At 34.0% G+C, this 23,151-nt stretch overlaps 1 protein-coding gene across 2 annotated transcripts; it reads right to left on the bottom strand.

Annotated features, from left to right (window-relative positions):
* Window positions 1–1,075: 1,075 nt before the first annotated feature.
* Window positions 1,076–6,477, bottom strand: LOC110764381 (Ribosomal protein L1p/L10e family). 2 transcript variants are annotated; one of them, XM_088251116.1, is made up of 10 exons: window positions 5,542–6,477; window positions 4,786–4,857; window positions 4,176–4,217; window positions 3,982–4,084; window positions 3,669–3,733; window positions 3,540–3,584; window positions 3,347–3,454; window positions 3,150–3,237; window positions 1,668–1,714; window positions 1,076–1,576 (listed from the first exon to the last, which is right to left on the bottom strand). In XM_088251116.1, the coding sequence occupies exons 1-10, from the start codon at window positions 6,208–6,210 to the stop codon at window positions 1,499–1,501; spliced, it is 1,317 nt and encodes a 438-aa protein (XP_088107242.1). In that variant the 5' UTR covers window positions 6,211–6,477; the 3' UTR covers window positions 1,076–1,498. The 2 variants fall into 2 exon arrangements, with proteins under 2 accessions (XP_088107242.1, XP_021823037.1); XM_021967345.2 differs by having other exon boundaries at window positions 5,548–6,472.
* Between the last annotated feature and the right edge of the window lie 16,674 nt (window positions 6,478–23,151).

Here is a 23,151-nt window from a genome sequence, read left to right on the forward strand (position 1 = left end):
ACTTTGGTTTTTATTTCTACTGAATAAATGTGGTTTATAAGATTTGAAACCAACACCCTTTTTTCAGTATGGAAGTAATTTTTCTAATATGTTAGAACGGGCTCTGGGTTTGAAACCTTCCTTCTCCATTAATTATAAAATTATAAAATAACTAGGGCCAAGGAAGGTCCAAAAATTGCCTAAGTGAAGTGAAAACCTAAGCCGAAGTGAAAAATTCTAAATATTTAGGTTATGTTTATTCTTTTCTAATTATTGGAAGAGGCGGAATTTGAACTTAGAGTTCTTCATCGTTAAAAAGAAAAATACCACTAAAATAATTCATTTTTCGTAATTCATTTTACTAGTAATATCTTAGCTTTTTTTTCTCTGTTTGGGGGGTGGGTTGTTGGGGGGGATCGTTTCAAATATCTTAGGCAAAAAGATGCAATCATTCAAGAAAAGACAAACTATGAGTATGAGAATGGGTCATTATTGTTTTATAGAAAGAAAAAAAAAGTATGGGCCATGCTAAGATTAACTACAAACAAAATAGGACACCGGAATGACAAGCACCATCTGCTTTTCTTTTTATCCGTTGTATGAAATTCGCCTTATTCACACAATTCGAGAAAAGAATGGACGGACTTATGCTCAGGTAATTAAAAAGGGAGCTGATTTTCCCACTCCCATTTTCTCCACTTACACTCCCTTTTCTTTTTTAATATTTTTTTAATTAATTTAGTTAATTTTTTTTTTTTCCTATTCTATCCTTACCTGCATTAATTTTTTGCTACTTTATTTTTATATTATTTCCTTTTCTTTGTACTTAATTTTTCTTCTTCAATATATTTTTTTTCAACCGCTCCACCACTCTTCTCTCTCAACACCGTACCTACTTTCTTCCCTCTCGGCAGCCGACCCTCCCATAGCCACCACTCTCACCACGTAAACCCTTATTGAAAAAAATACTCAAAACCCCCACGCCTCCACCGCTCATCTTCTTCTGCCCCACCGCCCAGCCCCCCTTCCTTGTTCTTCTGGTATAGTTAATTACAATTTATTATTATTATTATTATTATTTTCTAAACTCAAAACATAACCAAAAAATTAACAGTTCGGATCATCGAAATATATTGGAGAGACCCAACAAAGTGTCCCTTAAATAGTGTCATTCGAGTTGAAGATCATTTGACCAAATCGAAAAGCTATTTAAGTTTAGTCACAATGAAGAGAAACATGAACCGTTAATTACGCAGAGAAACATGAAGATCATGTTGATGAAGCAGTACTGCCAAATTCCATATGCAAAAATACTTGGATGCCCAGCAGATTTGACCCAAAAACAAGATAATAACTCGCATAATCCTAGCCACATCGATCCACTATTCCATTGAACCCCATCAATATCCTCCTGCTCTGAGAGAGACAATGAGAGCCCTCACTTCCTAAAAGGTAAAAAATCAACAAAGAAAACAAAGATTGAACCACTGATCTATGTTGGAAATGTCAACAGAGCACATCACTTGAGGTGCATTTTATTGTAGTGATCAGCAGCTTTGGATAATGACTGTATTGAAACTGGAACTCCTGGACCCATCTGCACATAATTGACAGGGTTAGGATCTATGCATGGCCCAACGTTAAAGAAAAGAATTATGCAAAAACAAAAACAAGGGTTGTGAGCTTACCGTGCTACATATGTGGAAGGAGTTAATATACCCCGCATATTTGGAAGCTGTGCAAATGATTTTCATAAACGTCAAAAAGAGATGTAGAGATTTAGGCTAACTCAAAATTTCCAATCACAACTTAGAGAAAAATATGCCAAAAAAATATACAATAAAATAATTCTAATCAATTAATTAAGAGTGCACAAGAACTCCCACTAATTTAACTTAAAGAGCCACTCTCATAGTCCTAGGGTTGGATTTTGCATCTGACCGTCTTAAACCAGACTTAAATAGCTCTCTTGTTCTTGGCTGCTAGACAAGGAGTTGGGTAGAGAGATAATAGAGCCTCCCCCTAGGATGGTTAGCTTCTATCCCTTATTGCCCTGTAATTCCTGAAGCCAAATAGCATTCACCCAACTGTTCGGCATCTTTTACAGTCCAAGATCATAATTGCATCTTGGAATTACTACTGCAATTACTTATCATGAAGACTTGCAGATGAGTTAAGCCAAGCTAACCTCTAAGCTTTTCTAGCTTGGCTAGGAGAAAGTTAGCGGCTTTAAGTGGCTCAGAGGTAATCAAGCTGAATGTGTTCAGCTCATGTCTGGCTCAGGGGTGGGTATCGCATTCAAGGGCGTTCTCAACTTGGCCTTAAAAGAAACGACTACAGAGACATGCTTTGATACTCCAATGAGCTTCATGCGATCGAGGTGTTGAGGGTGAGGAACATATAATACAGCGTAACTATGCAGTTGGGTCAAACATGACACCAAGATTAAACATGAACAATGAAGTTAACTGTCAACAGAGTCATGCACCTGCACTTCTGTTACAGCAATTGATAATTTACAGCTGTTAGACGATTATTGGGCCACACAAACTTAAGTTATTAGGAAATAAATCAACAACAAATATCAAGCTCACACCCTCTATTACGTGTATCCTCATGGAGAAATATACAGGTGAAGTACACCTTGTCAGTTAAAAAATAAGTGGAGAATGGGATGAGAGATCTCAAAATTAAGACCTCCTGGAACAATTCAACCAAAACTCTGATACCATGTTAGACTATTGTTGTATGCCAAACACTTGTATTGTTAGGGTATAGGTCAACAATGTAGATCATGATGACAACATTGATGAACAAATTTCAATAAATTTCTAACTTAGGCACAACAAAGCTTAGATTTTTGTAACTTAGGCTCATTTGATAAATAACAATTAAAAAAATGAAAAAAGGGAGCCTCCACCTCAGTATCAAGTTTGGTTCATTTATCTAACAAAGCAAATTGAGCTGAACTTCTTGTTGAGCAGAACCAAATAGCTCACGAAGTGCTCAGAAATAAACATGGCTAATAAACTTGATCCTCTGCACTCATATGCAAGAGCAAGAAACCAAGTGTGTAAAATTATGGTTGAACATTAAAATCAAATTTGAACTTTACTTAGTTTAGCCCACAAACAACAATATAGGAAACACAAGTAATTTGTGCCACTTACACTTTTTTAATCCCGTAGGCTTTGCCAGCAAAAGAGAACTCATAAAGGCACCAATGTTCTCACGCAGGTATTCCTCTGTAAAGCTTACCTGAAAAGAAAGAATGGTGAGGGCACTAGATAAGAAAAATAAGAAAGTGAATTCCACATCTCCGGAAAAGTAGAAATAGAACTCTGTATTTGGACTAAGACTATGGTACCTTTCCAAGTCCCACGTGTACAATTGATGTTCTGTCCATTCTATACTCAATATGACCTTGTCTTACTTTTTGCAGTGCTCCAGAGATGTCATTAGTGACAGTGCCTAGCTATACGATACATAGTATAACCAACATTAGTAGTTTGCCCACAGACCTGCGAACTGAATAAGAAATTACAATATGATTAACTCACTTTCCGGTCAGGCATCAAACCACGCTCTCTAAGAATCCTTGCAATCTGCAAAACATTAAAGATTCCCTTTTGATTAATGAAGCAAAGAAGACGACTAATCGCACATGAAAACAATTACAATTCAAAAACCTTTGCCAGGCGCATAATCATTTCATTTGTTGCAAAACACTTGTCAACATTGAGCTTATGAGTGCCTGCATGATACAAAGCTCAGGTCATAAATGGTTTGATTACTTCTTCAACTGAAGCAATGTAAGATTCATATAAACCCACATAAACAAATTGAAATTTATAATAGAAAGAAGTTTAGACCAAAACCGAAAATCAGAAATTTTGAAATGGCAAAATCATTGCATATCCAGTGGACAGGAGTTTCTCTTTATAGTGTAATATTTAGAATGCAAGTATATCATCATAGTAGCAACAAGGGTTGGTTTGTTACTTGCAATTTCCTCCACAAGTTCAACACCGCCAACAATATCTGCTCCTGCAGCTTTAGCTTCTTCTGCATCTGCGCCCTCAGCAAAGAAAGCAACCTTGACAACCTGAAAAATAACAGTGGTCATACACAAGCCAACTAGAATTTAATTTATATGAAAACACTCCAGCATGATTTAGCAAAGTTTAGATAACTACCTTCCCACTACCATGAGGCAAAGTCATGTTACCACGAACTGCCTGCAGTTCAATCAGTGTAAATTGAATGGTTTAAAAGGATAAATCACATAATTTTTTTTTGCTTAACATCATAACATTTCGAGTACAAAACATGGAGTTCATTCCAAAATCCTGAAATTCCAATCAACCATCTTGAAGTCCAAACAATATAAACATTCATTAATGGTTTCTTCAAAACATTCTTTGAAATATTAGGTGTTTCAACAATTCTGCCCAACTAATAATGCCTATTAGCCATCTCATACGCACCCATACACATGTAAGATTGTTCACCTTATTAAAAAAGAACATGGATAGATATAAACAAATAGGTCTGTTGGGAGTAGTTACCTTGTTCTCACATTGACTATCATGCACACACATTTTTATTTTGTACCATCTCACATAGGGCTATCTTTTAAATTTAATGGCTATTGAGCCATGTGATGAATTGCAAATCTAAAACTGCGAACTGCTTTTATATTTCATATTTGCATAGGTTACTGGTCAACATATCAGAGCCTATTTCACACAAAAAAGTTATGCTTTAGATAAGAGAAGATTTTACTCAGATGAGTTGACATATTACATTTCTCTTGGCGTCAATACCCAATTGGACATGAGCTTCAACAGTTTCATCAAATTTGCACCTGGCATTAGCCTGTAAAACAACTAGAACATGAGAAGAAGAGATTAGAAATGGGAAACACATACAAAACAAAATACTCTTACGTAAACTATGACCCAAAAGAAAGTCTAAAGAGATCCATGTAATTACAATATAGAAATAAAACAAAAAAAGATAAATCCAACTGGACTGAGAGCAAAAACATCTGCTGTAAGCTCAATATGCACGTGAAAAATGGTCATGATTTCTAGATGTTCTTACTTAAGTTTAGACTTAATACTCAATCACAAGTCACAACTAGTAATAGTTCACATTGAACTTTCATCCTTCAATAAAAGCCTCACAAACCTTAGCAAACCAAATTGAGTTCATACGCCAGCCAGACCTCCAAGTACAACATATATATATATTATCCAGAACGAAAAAGGCAAATTAAAATAAACACTCCATATACTTCGACCACATTTCTTCAGCTAAAAAACTACCACCTTTAAAAATTATTCAATTTCCCAGAAACAAACTTAAACCAGAGAAATGAAAGAAAATAACAACCAAGCCAAATAAACTGTATAGTTAGTATCGTAGAAGCCATTTGCTATCGCAAATCCAAATATGTAACAAGGAAATGGAAAACTTTAGGTCCGTTAACTTTCCCACATTTTCACAGCAACCAAACAGAAACACCCGATTTATCAAACAAAAGAGAGAAAACCTTACACTGACCTTGACTTGGCGAATTGCGTCCATTACATCAAGAATAGGCTTCCTCTCCTTCTTCTCAACGTTAATCAACGTGGGAAAAGGAACCACCACCTCCTCCTCCGGTACCCTGAAAAGCCTCCTTCTCAATCGACCATCCGCCTCGATCCCCTTCTTCTCTCTCTCCAAGTCCGCCTGGTGATCCTTCACACTCTCCCCACCCTTCTCAGCTCCGGTTTCGCCTCCCTCGGCCTCCTCCGGGACCCTATCTTCCGGCAACGGAGCAACTTTGACCCGGTACGATACCGGAGATATAGAGGGCACGTGCCTTAAGAACCGAGCCTCTTCACGGGTCCACTCGGAGCGAGTTTCCTGACTCGGTAAGTTGGGCAAGTCCTGAGGCCCGCTCGGCGGCGGTGGTGATGTTTGTTCGGGTTGGGAAGTTGGGTCTGGGTCGGGTGAGGAATGGTCTTTGGGCTTGAGAGAGTAGGAAACGGGTTCGATCGGCACGGATTGTCGAGTAGGGGGTTGAGGAGAGGGAGAGTTTGGATTCGGGTTCTGGGTAGGGTCGGATTCGGAGCTAAGGGATCTTCGATAGCTTAGAAATGGAGGTGGATGAAGATGGGAATGAGGTTTGGAAAGGCAGTGACGGCGAGCTGAGGAGAGGAGAAGCTTCAGGGCCGCCATGGGAAAGGGGTTTAGAAGGTTTAAGGCAACGCAGCGTTTTCACAGAAAATGGGCTCCTCTTCTTATTTCGAATTTTGATCACTATTAAGTAGTGCCAAACCAAATAAAAAAGGGGTACTTTTGATTAAGCACAAAACGAGGGAAGTTCATATAAATCGGGCAAAATTATAGTGTTTGGACAATGCCCTTATTCATTTTTAGATTGTCTAAGGAGTCTTTTTTCTACTTTTCAGATGGTGCTAAAAGGTGTTGCTTCTTGCTTGCCGTATGGTGTGAAAGAGTTGAATTATCTTGCTTTGATAAATTTTGGATTGATACTCCATCTTCTATTATGTTGCTGGGATGATCCCTTTACGCGAAATGAAGTTGATATGCTTCTACTATCATGAGAACTTCACATAGAGTTATGCTTCCAACATATTGTCTTTATTGTGTAGCTCTTCTTTTCCTAAGCTATTCCTGTATGAGTTGTCATTGTCTTTTGCTTCAATTTATTCTGCTATCTGATTATAGATTTCATCAAAAACTTTTACTCATATTTTGCTTATCCTGAATTCATATGTGTCATCCGGTCTCATGGATGTAGTCTCTGAATAAATCTTGATAAAGTTGGATTTTTGAAGCTATTTACAGATATTGCCAAACTATGCAGTTCATTATGAGAAATAATAATATTATGTTGTGCTCTATCTAGGTAAATACTATCTGTAAACCACTCTGGAGGTATGCTGGTGAAAACTAATTTTACGTTCTTCTTGAGAGGGATATAAAAACTTATAACTTCATTACTTTTGAGGAAAATGAATCTAAATGATGACTATTTTCAATATAAAGTTGACCTAAATAACCATACTCTGGTAAAAATGTTGGAGTAATTGTGATAGTTTTTTGGTTATGCTCTAAATATAGTTCTTTATATTCCACCATGTTAATACTAGTTAAATAAATAGTATAATGAGAACAACTTTTAGTAATAATTTTTATATCAAGTTGTGGATTATTTTTTAAATAAAAAAGAAATGCTTGAGTGTAGAACTGAAGATATGTATTTTGCTCATATTCTAATCTAATCATATGACTCTTAATATCTTCTGGGAGAAATCTATATCTTTCTCTAGCTAGGGTTTGAAGAAAATATGAATTTTTAGTATTTTGCTCAAGGGAAAATTCTCTATTATGCTCAAGTAAGTTGGCTCATTAGCCTCTTTATTTTGTAAAATCATGCTTAAATTTTGACATCTTAAATTAATAATTCTAAAATTTATTACTATTGTATCATACTCTATCTTTTGCTCTTCACATTTTTCGTGCAAAAAAGAAAGATGTTGTTTTGCTATTTTATAATCATAATTATAAGCTAAAAACTCTTGCTCAAGGGCTTTAATAAGTTTTTCATGCTCTCTTTTCATGCTTTTATTATTAGTTCTAATTTTCCAAAAATTGTCTAAAAGCACTTTTTGGTTTTCTACTAATGATGCTTGGATACGATATTTTAAAACAGGATTTCTAATTTCTTGTAATGGAATTCCATTATAATAATACGTATTTACTATTGGTCTTGCTTGACTACTTATGCTTAATGAATTACCACCCTGTGATGGTGTACCATTATTTTTGCTCACAGAGGATGATGCGCCAAAATATTACATACATGTTAATGAATAATACGAGATAAGATGTCTGCTAAAGTATTATCCATACCTTTAATGTGCTCAAATATTGGTCTAAAACCATTTCCTGTAATAGAATAAACAAAATTGACCCATTTTCAGGCTGCTTGTTTATTAGTAGTAATTTTATTATAATGAGAAACAATATTCTGACAATCTGTTCTAATAGTAAACATCTCATTATGTAAAAACAATGAAAATGCTTTTAGGGAGTTTATTACTCCTAAAATTTCTAAGTCAATGGTTGAAAGTCTAAGCATGTATATCACTAAATTTATCTAAAGCATATCTACAAACTTTTTCTTCAGATTTAGGTTCTTCTTTATGTTTCTTCTGATATAAAATTCTTGCCCATCCTATTGATGATGCTTTTGTCTCAACTATTTTATAATTATTATCTAATGGTAACGTTAGAGGCTTAAGCTGAGTTATGTCTTGTTTGATATTTTGAACTAATTTAATATCTTCACTATTAAAATATTGTTGACAAGTTTTACTCGTTTTACTATGCAATGCTTCAATCTTTCTTCCTAAGTGAGGGATAAAACTTCTAGCATAATTTAATAATCCTAGAAATGCTTGTAATTGCTTTTTATCTTCTAATTTATCTGGAAATTCTAACACTTTTTTAGCTATGTGTTCTTGTAATTGTATAGTTCCTGACTTAATATACATACCTAAAAATTATGTGTCTTGTTTTTCAAGCTCTACTTTATTCCTACTTATAACTATACAATTATCAATAAATTCTTTCAAAATAATTTCTAAGTGTTTTCTATGTTCATTTATTTTTACTATCAACAAGTATATCATCTACATATACACTACAAAAATTATCATACTTCTTAAAAATTTAATCCATCTTTCTTAGAAAGATTGATGGTGCATTCTTTAATCCAAATGGTATGACAAGCCATTCAAAATGTCCCTCTGGACAAGTGAAGTTGTCCATTGAATTGATTCTTCTGCTAGTCTAATTTGCCAAAATCCTGATTTACAATCAAATTTACTAAAATATTTACTTACTTGAATTTTATTCACAAGTTCATCTTTATTTGGTAATTTATAACTCTATTCATAAGTATTATCAGTTAATCTCCTATAATTATACACTATTATGACTTTACCTATTTTAAGCTCTGAGTGTTTTCTAACTAAAAAGGCTATTGATCTATGCTTAGATTTTGAAGGTCTAATTACTTTTAGATTTAAAAGCTCTTTTATTTGTTGTTCAAATTCTTGCTTATCTAACAAGCATAGTCTAAAATATCGATAATATCGACGAAATATCGAGGATATTATCATTTCTTGGGTCACAGATATTTTGGAACGTATCCATACACATATCGTATAAATATCGATAATATCGGAAAATATCTATGTCGATAATTTCGCTCACACTTCAGCAATATTTTGTCAAAATATCACTATAATATCGCTAAAATATCAAAAATATCAAAAATATCGATGTAATGAAAAAAAACGAAAAAAAAAAAAAAAACTCAAACACACAAAGGGGATTCAAACCCTTTTCATTTCACTCCTCCAACACCTTAACCACCATGTTGCTTATGTTTTTGTGATAATATACTAAAATATGTATATTTATATTGTTTTGTTTTGAACAATTACATGCAAAACTATTTTGGGGGTTTTCATTTGATGACTACTCTTCACAATACACTTACCCTACACATAGAAATGATGAAGATAGTGAAAATTTTCAACCTCATAAGAACTCTGTGTGGTACTAAGTCACTCATGTATCTTACCATGCAATGTATAAAGTGCAAAAATATTGTAGTAAATCATTATATATAAATGATTATGGTGTGTTTAATCTTCTTTCATTAATTACTACATATTTTCTACACTCACATATTTTCTACACTTACAGTGTTTGTCAGATCGCTATATAATCACACTTCAGAAAATTCCCATCATGCAATGCATTTCCTTCCAATTTTTTGTGATAAACTAATACATAATTGACTGAATAAACATCCTCCAAAATTTCAATAAAAATTCCCAAGTTTTTCTTATAATTTCAGTGGTTTTTATTCAATTTTTATCGATATCGATAATATCCCGATATTTCCATCAAAATTCCAGTGTTTTTGGACTACCGATATTTCCGATACCATCGATATTTTAGACCTTGCTAACAAGTTACATGACATATATGCTGTTTTAATTGTTAAGTCTGGATTAATAATGTCTAATTTTGCTAATATCTTATTCTTATTCTTATTCCAATGTAATTAGGGATCTTCTCCTATAATTCTAGTTTGTTCAGCTAATTGTAATAATTCTTCTAAAATCTTTCGTCTATGTATTTGTATAATTTCTAAGGGCTCTATTTCTCCTACAATTGGATACTCATAGTTATCATCATATTCTAAATTATTTTGTTCATATATCTTTTGTTCATGTATTTCTTCTAATTCTTCCATATTATAGTATTTAACATTTTTTTCTTCTATGTTAATAGTATCAGACTCTAATATTGACAAGACCCGACCCAAATTCCACTTTGGAATATATGCTGAACCCTGTGCGTGTCCGACACCTGGCGGGTGTCGGGCACAAATGACCAAATTGCCCTTCTAACCAAGACTAAGTTTCTTTAGGGTTTGACTTCTGCCAAAAATTCGACAGAGTCTCCCTTGTAAAAATTCATTTTTCCCAAAAATTTACACATGCATGAAACACAATTTATATCCCAATGTTCAACATTCTTAAGGTTTACAAACAAGCAATCCTTCAACAGAATTATATGGCCTCCGGCCTTACAGAATCCTAAGGCAATTTTCAAAGCAATACTAATCTACTTATCTACAAAAGAAGTGCAGAAGCGTAATTATATCCTACATATTGGGAAGAGATTGAAATGTGATGATGAATGCCCGGTGGTGGTGCTCTGGTTCACTTCTATTACCTAGGGGTGCAAAACATTTAAAAGTGTGAGTGGACAAAATAAAGTTTTGGAAAATAGAATACGAACATACTAACCCCATTGTTAAAACATTTAGAAAATTTGATTATCTTGGTTTTCAATATTCATACCAAATTCAAGCAGGCATATTTATTTACATATATAGCCATGCATTTAAACAAATCATTAAAATCATTCGAACAAGGTAAAATATTAAAACCTTTCCACCTAGGTGTACCCATACTATATATCCGTCAATTTCATGATTATTTGTTTAATTCCCCACATTATCTGTCAATTCCTCATGTCACAATTTGTGACACGTCCTCGCAGGTCTCGGTAACACAAAGTTGACCCGAGTCGCAATCCTCGCAGGATTCAGGGGACATTTAGTCAACCTGATCCGCATTCCTCGCTCCGCACAATGCGAGGCGACATTAAAACCGAAGGCAACATATGTTCGAAAGCAACATGGGTACCTATGGTGGTTTAAAAACATTTACTGGAAAAAAAATTATAAAACTATTCCTCATTTGATCCTTAAATCCTGTTGCTAATATCCTTTAATCCTGTTATCACTTCCTTTCCTACTTTTCAAGCCATTTATTCTTTAAACATAAACAGAATTTAATATAAATATTTGAATTCAAATAGTTATGCTTGGAAAGTAAAAGTTATAATAATTCATTCAAGATGATATAATAAAATTTTAATTGCATAAAATTCATTTAGAAAACAAAAGTTCACTCACTGGACGTCCGAGCTAGCAGACCCTTTGTGGGTCCTTCCTGTGGTTCAGATGGTGCTAGAGTACCTATTTAAGCCATTAAAAATATTTAATTAATAAAAATTGCCCAACATGATTATTTAATCCAAAACCCTGACCGCCGGCTCCTAGAAGTGCATGTACTTAGTTTAAGACTGTAGGGGTCTTTTTGTTCCTGCAGCCTGACGAATGGGCTTAGGCTGCTGTAAGAAGAAAACGAACAAAACCTCCTGATGCCTGAGTTCAAGAACTAGACTCCTAAAAGAATTTTTAAAAGACTTGCTGAAGCCTAAAAAAAATATGTTTGGGTTCTTTTCACCAACAACCAGAAGAATGTATCAAATTTATTAGTGACTTAGCTTGAGGAGCCTGTGGCATTGGAGCTAAGCCTTCACATGTTTGGCAATTTGAGAGAGAGATCAAAGCATGAATTTCTTTCAGAAAAGAAGGTTTCGAGTGGAAAAATGGAAAATTAGGAGGGTTTCTATCTCAAAAAGAGAGAGAAAACGATGGAAATAAAAGATGGGGCGTCTAGAGTAAATTCCAGTTTGCATGACGAAGCTTGGTCGTGCTCTAGAATGGTGTGTGTTTGCTGGGTAGAGGGAGCTCTCTTTTATAGGTGCTTAGGACTAATTCTATCAATCTTCCATTCCCACTTTTCCTTCGCTTCTCTCCATTCACTCCTTTTGGTGAAATCTCTTCCACCGGAGTGCAGGCCCCTTTGAGTTCCAAGGTTTTCTATACAGCTGGGTCTCCCCATGGGGGTGAGGCGCCACTTGCTTTCTCCCTTGGTTTTCAAACTAGAGCTCGTAGAGGAAAGGAGAGAATGGATAAAGCCATTTGTCCAGTGGGTATTCCTTCTACATACATAGATTTCCTTCGGTCCCTGCTATGGCTCCTCGTTGACTACCTTGGAGTTTTGACAAGGGTGAAACACGGTGCTGGATTTTTATAAAGGGTTAGGCTGGGCTTTGTGTATAGTATTGGGTTATTGGCATGCTATTTCCAACATCCAATGAGTTTTCGTCAAGTTGCTGGAAACAACCCATTTGTTTTCATTTTGGGCTTTTTACTGATGTGGCTTTATCTAAGTGTTGTAGCAAACTAGATATTCTCCTAAGGCATCAGATTAATTTTCTCCCTCTCTTATGCCGACCCATGTGTTTGGGTCCGAGGAACGGGCTTGAGTTTTAATGCTCCCAAGTGGCTTTAAAACTTTCGTTCTTCGAACCCTCAATGGTCCCTGTGATTGCTTGTTTCCTTCCATACCACAACCTTCTCAGCAAGCCCCAAGTAATTACGTGGCTCGGGCCCACTTGAGCTCGTAGCATGGCTTGACGACATCGCGTGTTTATTTGTCGTGCTTGTGCTTGAGTTTTGTTGCGCCATAATAAGCCATGATCGAATTAAATAGCATCGGCTAGGTTTATGAGCACGAATTTATAAAGCCGTTGCATTTTTGGCCCTTTTGCGCATGCTTGCTTGGCGTGACACATGACCCACGACTTATGTAGGCGTGTCCTACAATTTCTTCTTATGTCCCGATTGGGCTTCTTTTGCGACTAATTATTTGTGTCAGGCTAAGAACAAATTTGGGCCTAGCCCTTGGATTTTTGGGCCTCAACAAAGACCATTCCTATGCCCACTTAAACATTTCGAACGGGTAGAACAGTCTGAAAAGACCTGAGACTCGATAAGCGATAAATTTCCGAAATAGTCAACTCGGGACCCCGTGGGGTCCACGACCTCCAATTGCCAATATGAGAGTTCCTATAAATTCCACACATTTTATTAATCATGTCCTATAAGTCTGGTTCGAATCGAACGGTCGGATTGCTCAATATCATACGACCGAACGGTTATCGTTTAATTAAACTTTAAATTATTGAATCGGAACATCTGGGGCTCCGATTCAAGATCCGTGAAAACTTACACGATCCTAGGAGTGCCTAGACTCACATATATTAAATTGAGGTCGATTCAACGGTTCAAACCTATAGAACCCGGATAACGTAATCCGTTCGAGGTTCAAACGATATCTGAATTGACATCTGAGCACACCTACGCGCTCGTGACAACATAAGGATCATTTTAGGATTCAATGTCGGACCACCACATGGCCCACGCGCCGGCAACACGTGGGTGCCTAGATAAATTTTCGGCGGCTGGAAGATCTCCAAACCGCCATTCAAGATTCATACCCTAGGTTAAGGACATCGATTGAAGCCACTTTTGTTCTTGGACCTACCCCGAAAAATGACTGGAAGTGGCCGGAATTTCAAATTGAAAATCGGCCAAAACCTAAGTTACAAATCGAGGTATCTAGGCTAGAAATTGATAAAATCCTACCCATCCATCAGTTAGAGCTCGAAAAATAGGTGAGAAACCATACCTCACTCACCGGAAACAGTGGCCAGAGGAGGGAGAACGAGCGGCTAGAAGTTTTTGTCAAAACCGGCGTGATTTTCTTCGATTTTCAGGAGGCTTCTGCGGCGGGTGACGACGGGAATGGGCTAGGGTGTGACGGCGGGTTCATTTGGCTCCGGTGTCGTGGCCTCTGGTGGCCGGAGGCGACGACTGCAAAAACTGGTCGGCGGAGGGGGGGCTTCTGCGAGAGAGAGAGAGAGAGAGAGAGAGAGAGAGAGAGAGGGGTTTTTAAAAAAAAAAATCAGTTTTCAAAAAATTACAATTTTGCCCCTACATGAATTTTGATCGTATCTTTCTCGTTACAACTCGGATTCAAGCCCACTGCATTTCTACAGACTCATCTCGACGTGCTCTACGCTATGGTCCAATTGAAATTTCCAAATTCCTTCCCGATCAAAAAGTCAACTTCTATACTAATAAAATATTCAAAGGGCAAAATAGTCTTTTTTCCAGAATAAATTAAAATTAAAAATTTAATTAGGATCGGGTTATTACAAATATATTACTTCGATTTGTTGTGGGTATGCCTTTTTTAAAACATGTAATTTCTAGAGGTGTATACCAAAATCCTCCTTGTAAACTTTTTAAGAAATTTACTCCTAAGATAAAGGGATATGATCCTACTGGGGATATAAAAGTTAAGGGCAAATTAAACTGTTGTCTTTCTATCCTAATTGGTATATTATTAATACAATGTGTTAAATATACAGGTCTTGTATCAAACTGTATTATTCTTTCTGGTCTAGCTAATTTTTGTGTAAATTGTTCTAGAACTACCTCTTCTTTTATTACATTTTTTGTGCTTCCTATATCTATCCTAGTTGTTGTTTGAATTTTATGTTCTTTTGACAATTCTAACTCACAATTAATTGTTATTAACGAACTCGTCTTTAGCTTCTCTATGTTAGGGCTATTATTCTTTTGATTATTGATATCTATTATTTCAACCACTATTATAATAATGTTATCTATTGGTCTATTATTATTATAATGTTTACAATAAACTACTGTCTCAATGCAATATTTTCTACCACTATTTTCTTACATTGATTACATTCTTCAGGCCATCCTAAATTAACATATTTAAATTCCTAATACTCTTTTTGTTCTTCTAGAATACACATATATTCATCTAATTCACTATATGAATTACTAGGATACTCTAATTCTGATTTTGAGTCTAAGGCAATAACACCATAAATACTTCCATTATCACTTAAATTATCATCAAAACTATTTTTTTTCTTTAGGTTGCTTTCCTAATTTGGGACACTTAGGTCTAATATGTCCTATTTCGCCACAAAGATAACATTTACATGTACTCTTATTTGGTACTTTATATTTTCTAATCCATGGTTTACTTGTTCTTTTTCTAAATTGTTTAGGGATATATTTTCTTCTTCTAAAAGTTTTTGAAGGTTGAATTCTAAAAAATTTATGTTCTTGTTTATAATGTCTATATTTTCTTTAACTCTTTTTATATAGCTTTTTCTGCTTATATTTTTGTCACAACTCGATTCGAGAATAAAGAATATTCCCGAATCAGGATGTGATTCATACCATAGTCATAAGAATAAAATCATCCAACCATGATATGATAAGAAATAGAGCCACAAATAATAAAAATTTCCTTAATAACACATAATTAGAGTCGCAGTAACTCGTAGTTAAATACATACTAAGATCCATATCAAACGGTTGACTACTTACAAGTACTAATTACACAATTCAACAACAAAGGCCCAGTAGCTTGGTTGAAACCCGCTTCCTCAACCTTCGCCTTAAATCCTGCACCATCTATTAGGGTATGAGCATTCTAATGCCCAGTAGAGTACCGTCAAACCCCTCAAGGTCAACTATCACAGTTAATCAAAGTGTTATGCATCAAACAACAAAAGAATATAAATTATGAAACCAGACCTGATGAATAAATTTGCATATGTGGTGATGCCATGAACTCACTGCCTTCTAATCCCACTAATTCATACCTTAGGGCAACAAGCCTGTATGTCCTATACCATGCGTTTTACCAATGTGGCTCTAAATACCTTCAAATATGAACTAGCGCCCATATATCTCTTAACCCCATTTTTTATTTACGCATTTCTCAACTTTCATTTTTCACAACTTTCATTTTTCATTAAGGGCCCTGCTCCCATCACCTAACTATATTCAGGCCCTGCTCCTATTATCTGAATATATTCCACATTTTTTTTCAAATATATATAAGGCATTTTCCTACTCCTTAGATATACCTTAACCCAAACATAAATCCAAAACACAATCATATTTATGATGCATATGTAATGCAGCTCAAACCTCATTTATTTCTGCGGAATAATAATATAGATAATAACAATAATATTTCAACTTTAATCACATTAATAATACTATTCACCCAACATTAAATAATATCCACGCAGAAACATCAATAATAATATTCACATAATCAAATAGTATTTCATCAAACATCAAATAATATTCACCAAGCAAAGCGACAATAATATTCATATTTATAGTACTATATATAAACACCAAGATTAAAAGTGACATAGCCCAATCATCGGTAGATTAGGAAATCCTACCTCATGTCCAGCTAGCTAAAGTACCCATTTACATTTCGGAAGTTCTCGGATTCGTCGAATCTACACTTTTGATCCAATTCCTGAACAAATTCAAATCCAAATTATTATTGAGCAGTCTTCGCTCTATTTCACCTAAGACCAATACACCTCAACTTAACACCTCAACCTTACGCATTTCAAAGATTCTGAGTGAAAATGACAAAAATGACCATGGGACCAACCCAGGGTCCAAAGTGGTCAAATCTCGTCCAAAATAATGTAAAACTGTGTCCTATGCCCTGTCAACACCGAAACAAGGCCAACGACACTCGTTGTCCAAAAGTCACCATTTGGGTCCCGATACTTCAAACAAAATCCACCTTGACACACAATTTCGGATTGACTCAAAGCATATACCATTGGACTTGGATTGAGAAATCGAGGCGAATAGACTAAAATATGGCATTGAAGGTTGTCGAAACAACTGCCACTCGCCGAAGATGCGAGTGGGCATGGTTAAGGTTACTGTTCATCTTCTCCAAAATTCTACAATTTATCCTATTTCTTCCTGATTTTTGTGGTTCATTTTGACTAACCAAACTTCAGTGGAAAAAAGAAAAACTTATAACCGTTTTAAAGCCTGTTATATCTAGTTTCTAACCCAGCAAACCACACTCAAAACAGAGCCAAACGAAAGAGAAATCAAACTCTAAAGTTGGGCTCGTTGCTGGTTTTCTGCATATTTTGTAGAAAACATATTTTTCTCCAAACAATTGCAGTCACGTTTGACATAACAAAACTTAACCAAATTCGATGAAACCAATTGCGTTTTGTTCCTTGACAAGTCTAGTTTAAAACCTAACAAATGAATTCCTCAAACACTCAAAGGATTGGGAGAAAAAAAGAGCCAAAGTGAGGCTCGTGGACTGAAAATTTCCAAAAATAACAAATTTCCAGATTTGGTTATAAGTTGATTTCATCCATTCTAACACACCCAAATCGTTCCTATATCTTCAAAAATCATTCCAAACTTCACACCTACAGTTAAAACTCATTAGTCCTTGAAGGAACTCAAAACTCTAAAGGAACCCAAAACTTTAAAATTACTCAACAGACCCAAAAACGAAATTGGTTATCTAATCCACTTCCAAGTGATCTTCCTACCTCTTAAAAGACTCGAAACAACTACAAAATTGAATTAAATCCATGAATTAACAAATTGCTTGAAATAATAAATATCATCACTTTTCAATACCAACTCAACAACATTTCCAAGCTTCTTCATCTTCCTCACTCTCTCACTCCCTCCTCCATTCATCCAACTCTTCTAGTAGCCTTCTAACTCACACCTTAGGCTAATGACTCACCTATACCAACTCATCTCCAAAATGATTGTGGATTTGAAAACTTGAGACAAGGGGGAAAGAATGGGAGGAGAGTGGGCTGCTGCCCTCCACATTTTAGATTCCTTTCTTTTTCTTTTTTCTTTTTTTTTTTCCTACAAGGGTATTTTGGTAAATTTTACACATAAGGGTATTTTGGTCATTTTGGCCAAAAATTCAGAAATGATTTCATACATGTTCATTGAGTCGACTATTATCGTCCGTCCTAAGAATCATACTAGTCTCACTTCAATTCTTAAATGTCCTTTGAAAAATTCATAAAATGTTACGTAAGGGCATTTTTGTTCAACTTGAAATTAAACACACTTAATCCAGTAGTCTTAATCCAAAATCACTTGATAAAATACCCATAATCATTCTTCACCATAATATTTTTTTTTTTATATTGAAATATGAAAATCTACCTTGAATTTTTTTTGGGGTATTACAATTTTCTATGACATCCATATTGTTTAGGTAAATCTATATTTTTACCGCTCATGTAAAACTGTTTTCTAATTTATCTTTGTCCTTTTATTTGGCTACATTCTGATCATAATATTTCATATACATATTGTATTCTTGCTCCTATGGATACATCTAGTTTCCTAGGGTGTTTTTGCCATTCATTCCAAATTCTTTCTCAAATTGGTCCTTTAATTTTTATCATATAAGTATCTAATAAATTAAGATCATCAATTCTGTCAGTTCTACCTAAATATTTGAAAAAAGTATATTCACTAATATATTGCAACCCACAAATTTGTAATTGTTCTAAATTTCTTATAGCTCAAACTTGTTATTGTTCATTTCTACCATCTAATCTATTATGATCTAAAAATTCATATTTAATTTAACAAAATCATCTATGTTAAACATTTCTTTTGTTGATTGATGTTCTCCTCGAGTTTTAGTTTTCCATGCTTAGAAGTAATCAAAAACCATTACATCCAAAGTATGTTCAAAGTAATCTAACATATCTTATTACTAAAATATGACATTAATGTTGCATGTACACATCCTTTTTCCCATCTTTCTATAGTTTTTTCCCAATCTTGTGGGCCTACATGATCTAAGTTTAATATATTTCCTCCTATAAACTAATTTGTTCAATTCCATTATAATAGATTCTATTTTTTCTTAGTCCAATTGTTTCTTGTTGAAAAGCATTCATACTGGTTTCTTCATTCTTTTCTCTATATGGTTCATTAGTTTGCCTAAGGTTATGATGATTTGTTCTACTTGCATTAACTACAAATGGTCAAGTTGAACTATATTGGTCTTCTGCTGGCATGCATTCTACTTCAATTAACATATTTTGATATTCTTTTTCTCCTAAAATGTTTTCTAATCTTATATTTAAAATTAAATCTTTCATTTCTTCATATGATAATCTATATAATCCTAAATCATAAGTCTTATATTTTTCTATATACTTTTCTTCATTTAAATTATCTATGTCATTTATGAGTTTATCAACTATATTATCAAAATTATGCCCAATCATATTTATTTCTAAATTATCAAATGCCATGTGTATTTCTTCTACTTCATTTTCTAAGTCTTCTATATAATTTATTTGTTTATAATTAGTAAATCTTACAATTGCTTCACCTATGCGATTTTCAAAATTTTGTGCTTTATCAGGTTGTCTATTTTTTGCTACTTGTAAATTGGGTAAAGTCCATTCTGTTCCTTCTAAAAATATATTATCTATTGGTTTTGCCTCTATCATATTAACATGTTTACTACCAAAATTTTTTACTAAATTTTGAAATTCTACATTAAATTTATAATTATAGTTATATGAAAATTTTCCCACATACATAAGACCAAATTCTAAAATATCGATGGTTTCGGAAATATCGGTAGTCCAAAAACACGGAAATTTCGATGGAAATATTGGGATATTATTGATATCAATAAAAATGGAATAAAAACCACGAAAATTGTAAGAAAAACTTGGAAATTTTTCGTGAAATTTTCCAAGATTTTTATTAATCAATTATCTAATACTTTATCACAAAAAATGGGAAGGAAATGCATTGCATAATGTGTTGAACTGATTTAAGTTTATTATATAGCGAGCTGACAAACATTGCGAGCGTAGAAAATATTTAGTAATTAATGACAGAAGATTAAACACGCCATAATAATTTATTTATAATGATTTACTACAATATTTTACACTTTATATATTGCATGATAAGATACATGAGTGACTTAGTACCACATAGAGTTTCTATAAGGTTCAACTTTGAGTTATTTACACTAACACCTCATGAGATTTTCGGCTTTTTTCACAAAACTCCTTGAGGTTTTAGAAATTACAAGAACACCCCCTGAGGTTTTAAATTGTTTTCACAAAACTCCTTTTTTCATTGATTTTTCAACCAAAGATTGATGATTTTATACAAAAAAAATTCTCCAAATGACAAAGTTGGCCTTTGAGATTAGATAGTATATACTTCATTGAGGTTAATTTTTTCATTTGCATAAGTTTTTGTTTTCAATGAGATCATGAATTTTTGGACAAACAATCAACGAAATGGGGTTTTATGAAAACAAAATGAAACCTCAAGGGGTGTTCTGAGGGGTTTTTGTGAAAACACAAGAAACCTTAGGGAGTGTTAGTGTAAATAACTCTTCAAATTTTGCATTGTCTTCATCATCTCGATATTATCGATATTATAGCGATATTTTGGCCAAATATTGCTGAAGTGTGAGAGAAATTATCGACGTCGATATTTTCCGATATTATCTTATTTATACAATATGTTTATGGATACGTTCCAAAATATCATTGACTCGAAAAAACGATAATATCCTCGATATTTTATCGATATTATCGATATTTTAGACTATGCATAAGATTAGTACTTAAATTTTTATATTCACATTTCATATTGTAATTTTTTGTTCTTATGCTAATTTTAATACGATTACTAAATTCTCTAAAATTCATGACATAATTAGGAACACATCCTATGACTGCTAGGTTTGAGCTGAGATCTACTTCTACTGTAGTGATAGTTGCTTGTTAATGGTTGTCCCATCTATCATCATATATGTATACTAATACTTTAGTTCCTACTTATCCTCTTGTGAGTCGAGCTATTCCTATCATGATTGTTCCTGTATGGATTTGTTGATAGTGTATTTTTTAAGATGCTCTATTGTTGTGTTACTAAGTAGATTAAGAGTTACCTCTTTATCTATACAACTAACTTCATGTTGATGCTACTTACAATACTTTGTTCATTTTCAACTCTTCCTCATTGATATAAATTATATTTATTTTTCTGGGATTTTTCAAAACATTTTCTAAGAAATTCTTGTGCTTTTTGTTTATTAGGGTATATATCTTTTGTTCTTTTTTTTTTTTTTTCCTTTTCTCCTAAAGAGTTTCATTTACTATTATCAAATGGATTTATTCTACTTTTTCTTTTATGAGGATTATTTCCTAAGGTTAAATTTTCTTTTTTGTTGTTCATTGATTTCTAAATTAAGGTACTCTATCATATAATTAAAATTTATCTAAGTATACCTTTTTCTTTTTAATATGCCTAAATGCTCTTGAAATGCTTCTATGGATTCTTTACAAACTTGTAAATGATACTGGTTCTTATTGTTTGTGCAAATATTCTCATGGGAGAATATCCACTTGAAGATCATTCACCCTTTCATCTTGGATAATTACTTACTTCTGGTGATTTTATTAATTTTTCTAGATTCCTAATTTATACTTGGTATTCAACTTTTTGTCTTTTTAATTCTTGTAACCTTTCTTTTATTCTAATATTTGTCCACCAAGGGCCAAACATGCAAAGGGTTCACTATTCTTAACTGATGATTATGGTAATTAACCAAATTTTAACATGTTATAAACCATTGGCTTTTTATCAGTTGTGTTGATTGACTTTTGTCCTCAAGGTACTTTACTGTCATAATTATATTGTTAATGTGCTAAACTAAAGCTTTGATACCAAAATTTCATCGGGTCTCTCGGTCAATGTTTCTAAAGGCGAAAATAACAACCAGACACCATGCCTAGAACATGGAACTAGAAAGACGCCAACTTAAAGGGCTATGGAGCAGAACTTAGAGGTATTGTTTGTCAGGTTAGCAAGATAATAACACAATTATAAAAGTGTTTCCCTATTTTGGACAAGAAGTCTACTAAGAAAACCAAAAATAAAAGAGAAAAAGACTTACTTAATTGCTTTTGTTGCTGGAATTGTTATCACTGGATATTAACGGTGGTCAGAGGTATTAATAGTGGTCGAAGTAAGAAAGTATAATAAGAGACAGTATAAGAACAAAGAGAGTTGTATTTATGGAAAGCTGAAGAAAAAAATACTGAGATTTTTTCTTCTCTGGTATTGTACATTTCTCTTCGTAGCTTCGAACTATATATACATCATTAACCAAGTGCATTCTTGGCTAAGGATGGAGAGCTCTTCTTCTCTCTCTCTCTCTCTCTCTCTCTCTCTCTCTCTCTCTCTCTCTCTCTCTCTCTCTCTCTCTCTCTCTCTCTCTCTCTCTCTCTCTCTCTCTCTCTCTCTCTCTCTCTCTCTCTGAACTTACATGTCACACTTGTCACACACACCTTCACATGCAAACTGATACAACACCCCTTACACTTTACATGCACACATCATAATCAAACAAATTCACATGCACACTAAGACAAAAGGCACTCAAACATATGCACAAACAAACAAAACTTCTTAACATGGGCTGCTGCACTGCAATGGAATGGAATAAAGACAAAATCTTCACATGTTGTTTTGAGCTTAGGACTTGCATGTCTTTAATGCTAAAGATAAGGGGCTTTTTTGTCTTTTTGAAAATATTTTGGGTTTGTTTGAGAGCAAACTACTTCTTTTGGGTTTTGCACTAGATTCCCAAAAAAACAAAAATCAAAATCACAAAATCAAAACAAAATACTATTTTGTAAGTAGTACCAAAATTAATGTTAAATTTAGGGGTTTTGGGCAGAATTAATTTTTTTTTTCTCCTTAATTTTTATTTTCAAATTGTATTTGATGTCAATATTTTTTTATTACATATGTTAGTCATTTCTTTTTTTTGTTTTGCTTTTTATTTGCCAAAATTAGGAAGGAGAGGAGGGAAAACTCATACACACAGCAGGTACCTTGGGCCAATCCAACTAACACCCCATTGGTATATGTCA

This window comes from Prunus avium, chromosome 3 (assembly GCF_965620075.1).
Source record: "Prunus avium chromosome 3, drPruAviu1.hap1.1, whole genome shotgun sequence".
NCBI lineage: Eukaryota > Viridiplantae > Streptophyta > Magnoliopsida > Rosales > Rosaceae > Prunus > Prunus avium.

Excerpts from the sequence above, each read along its gene's own strand:
- LOC110764381 (XM_088251116.1), bottom strand. The coding sequence starts at position 6,210 with ATGGCGGCCCTGAAGCTTCTCCTCTCCTCAGCTCGCCGTCACTGCCTT. Across the intron at positions 4,858-5,541 it reads TTCGCCAAGTCAAGGTCAGT|GCTAATGCCAGGTGCAAATT; the intron begins GTAAGGTTTTCT and ends GTTGTTTTACAG. Across the intron at positions 3,734-3,981 it reads ACTTGTGGAGGAAATTGCAA|GCACTCATAAGCTCAATGTT; the intron begins GTAACAAACCAA and ends TGTATCATGCAG.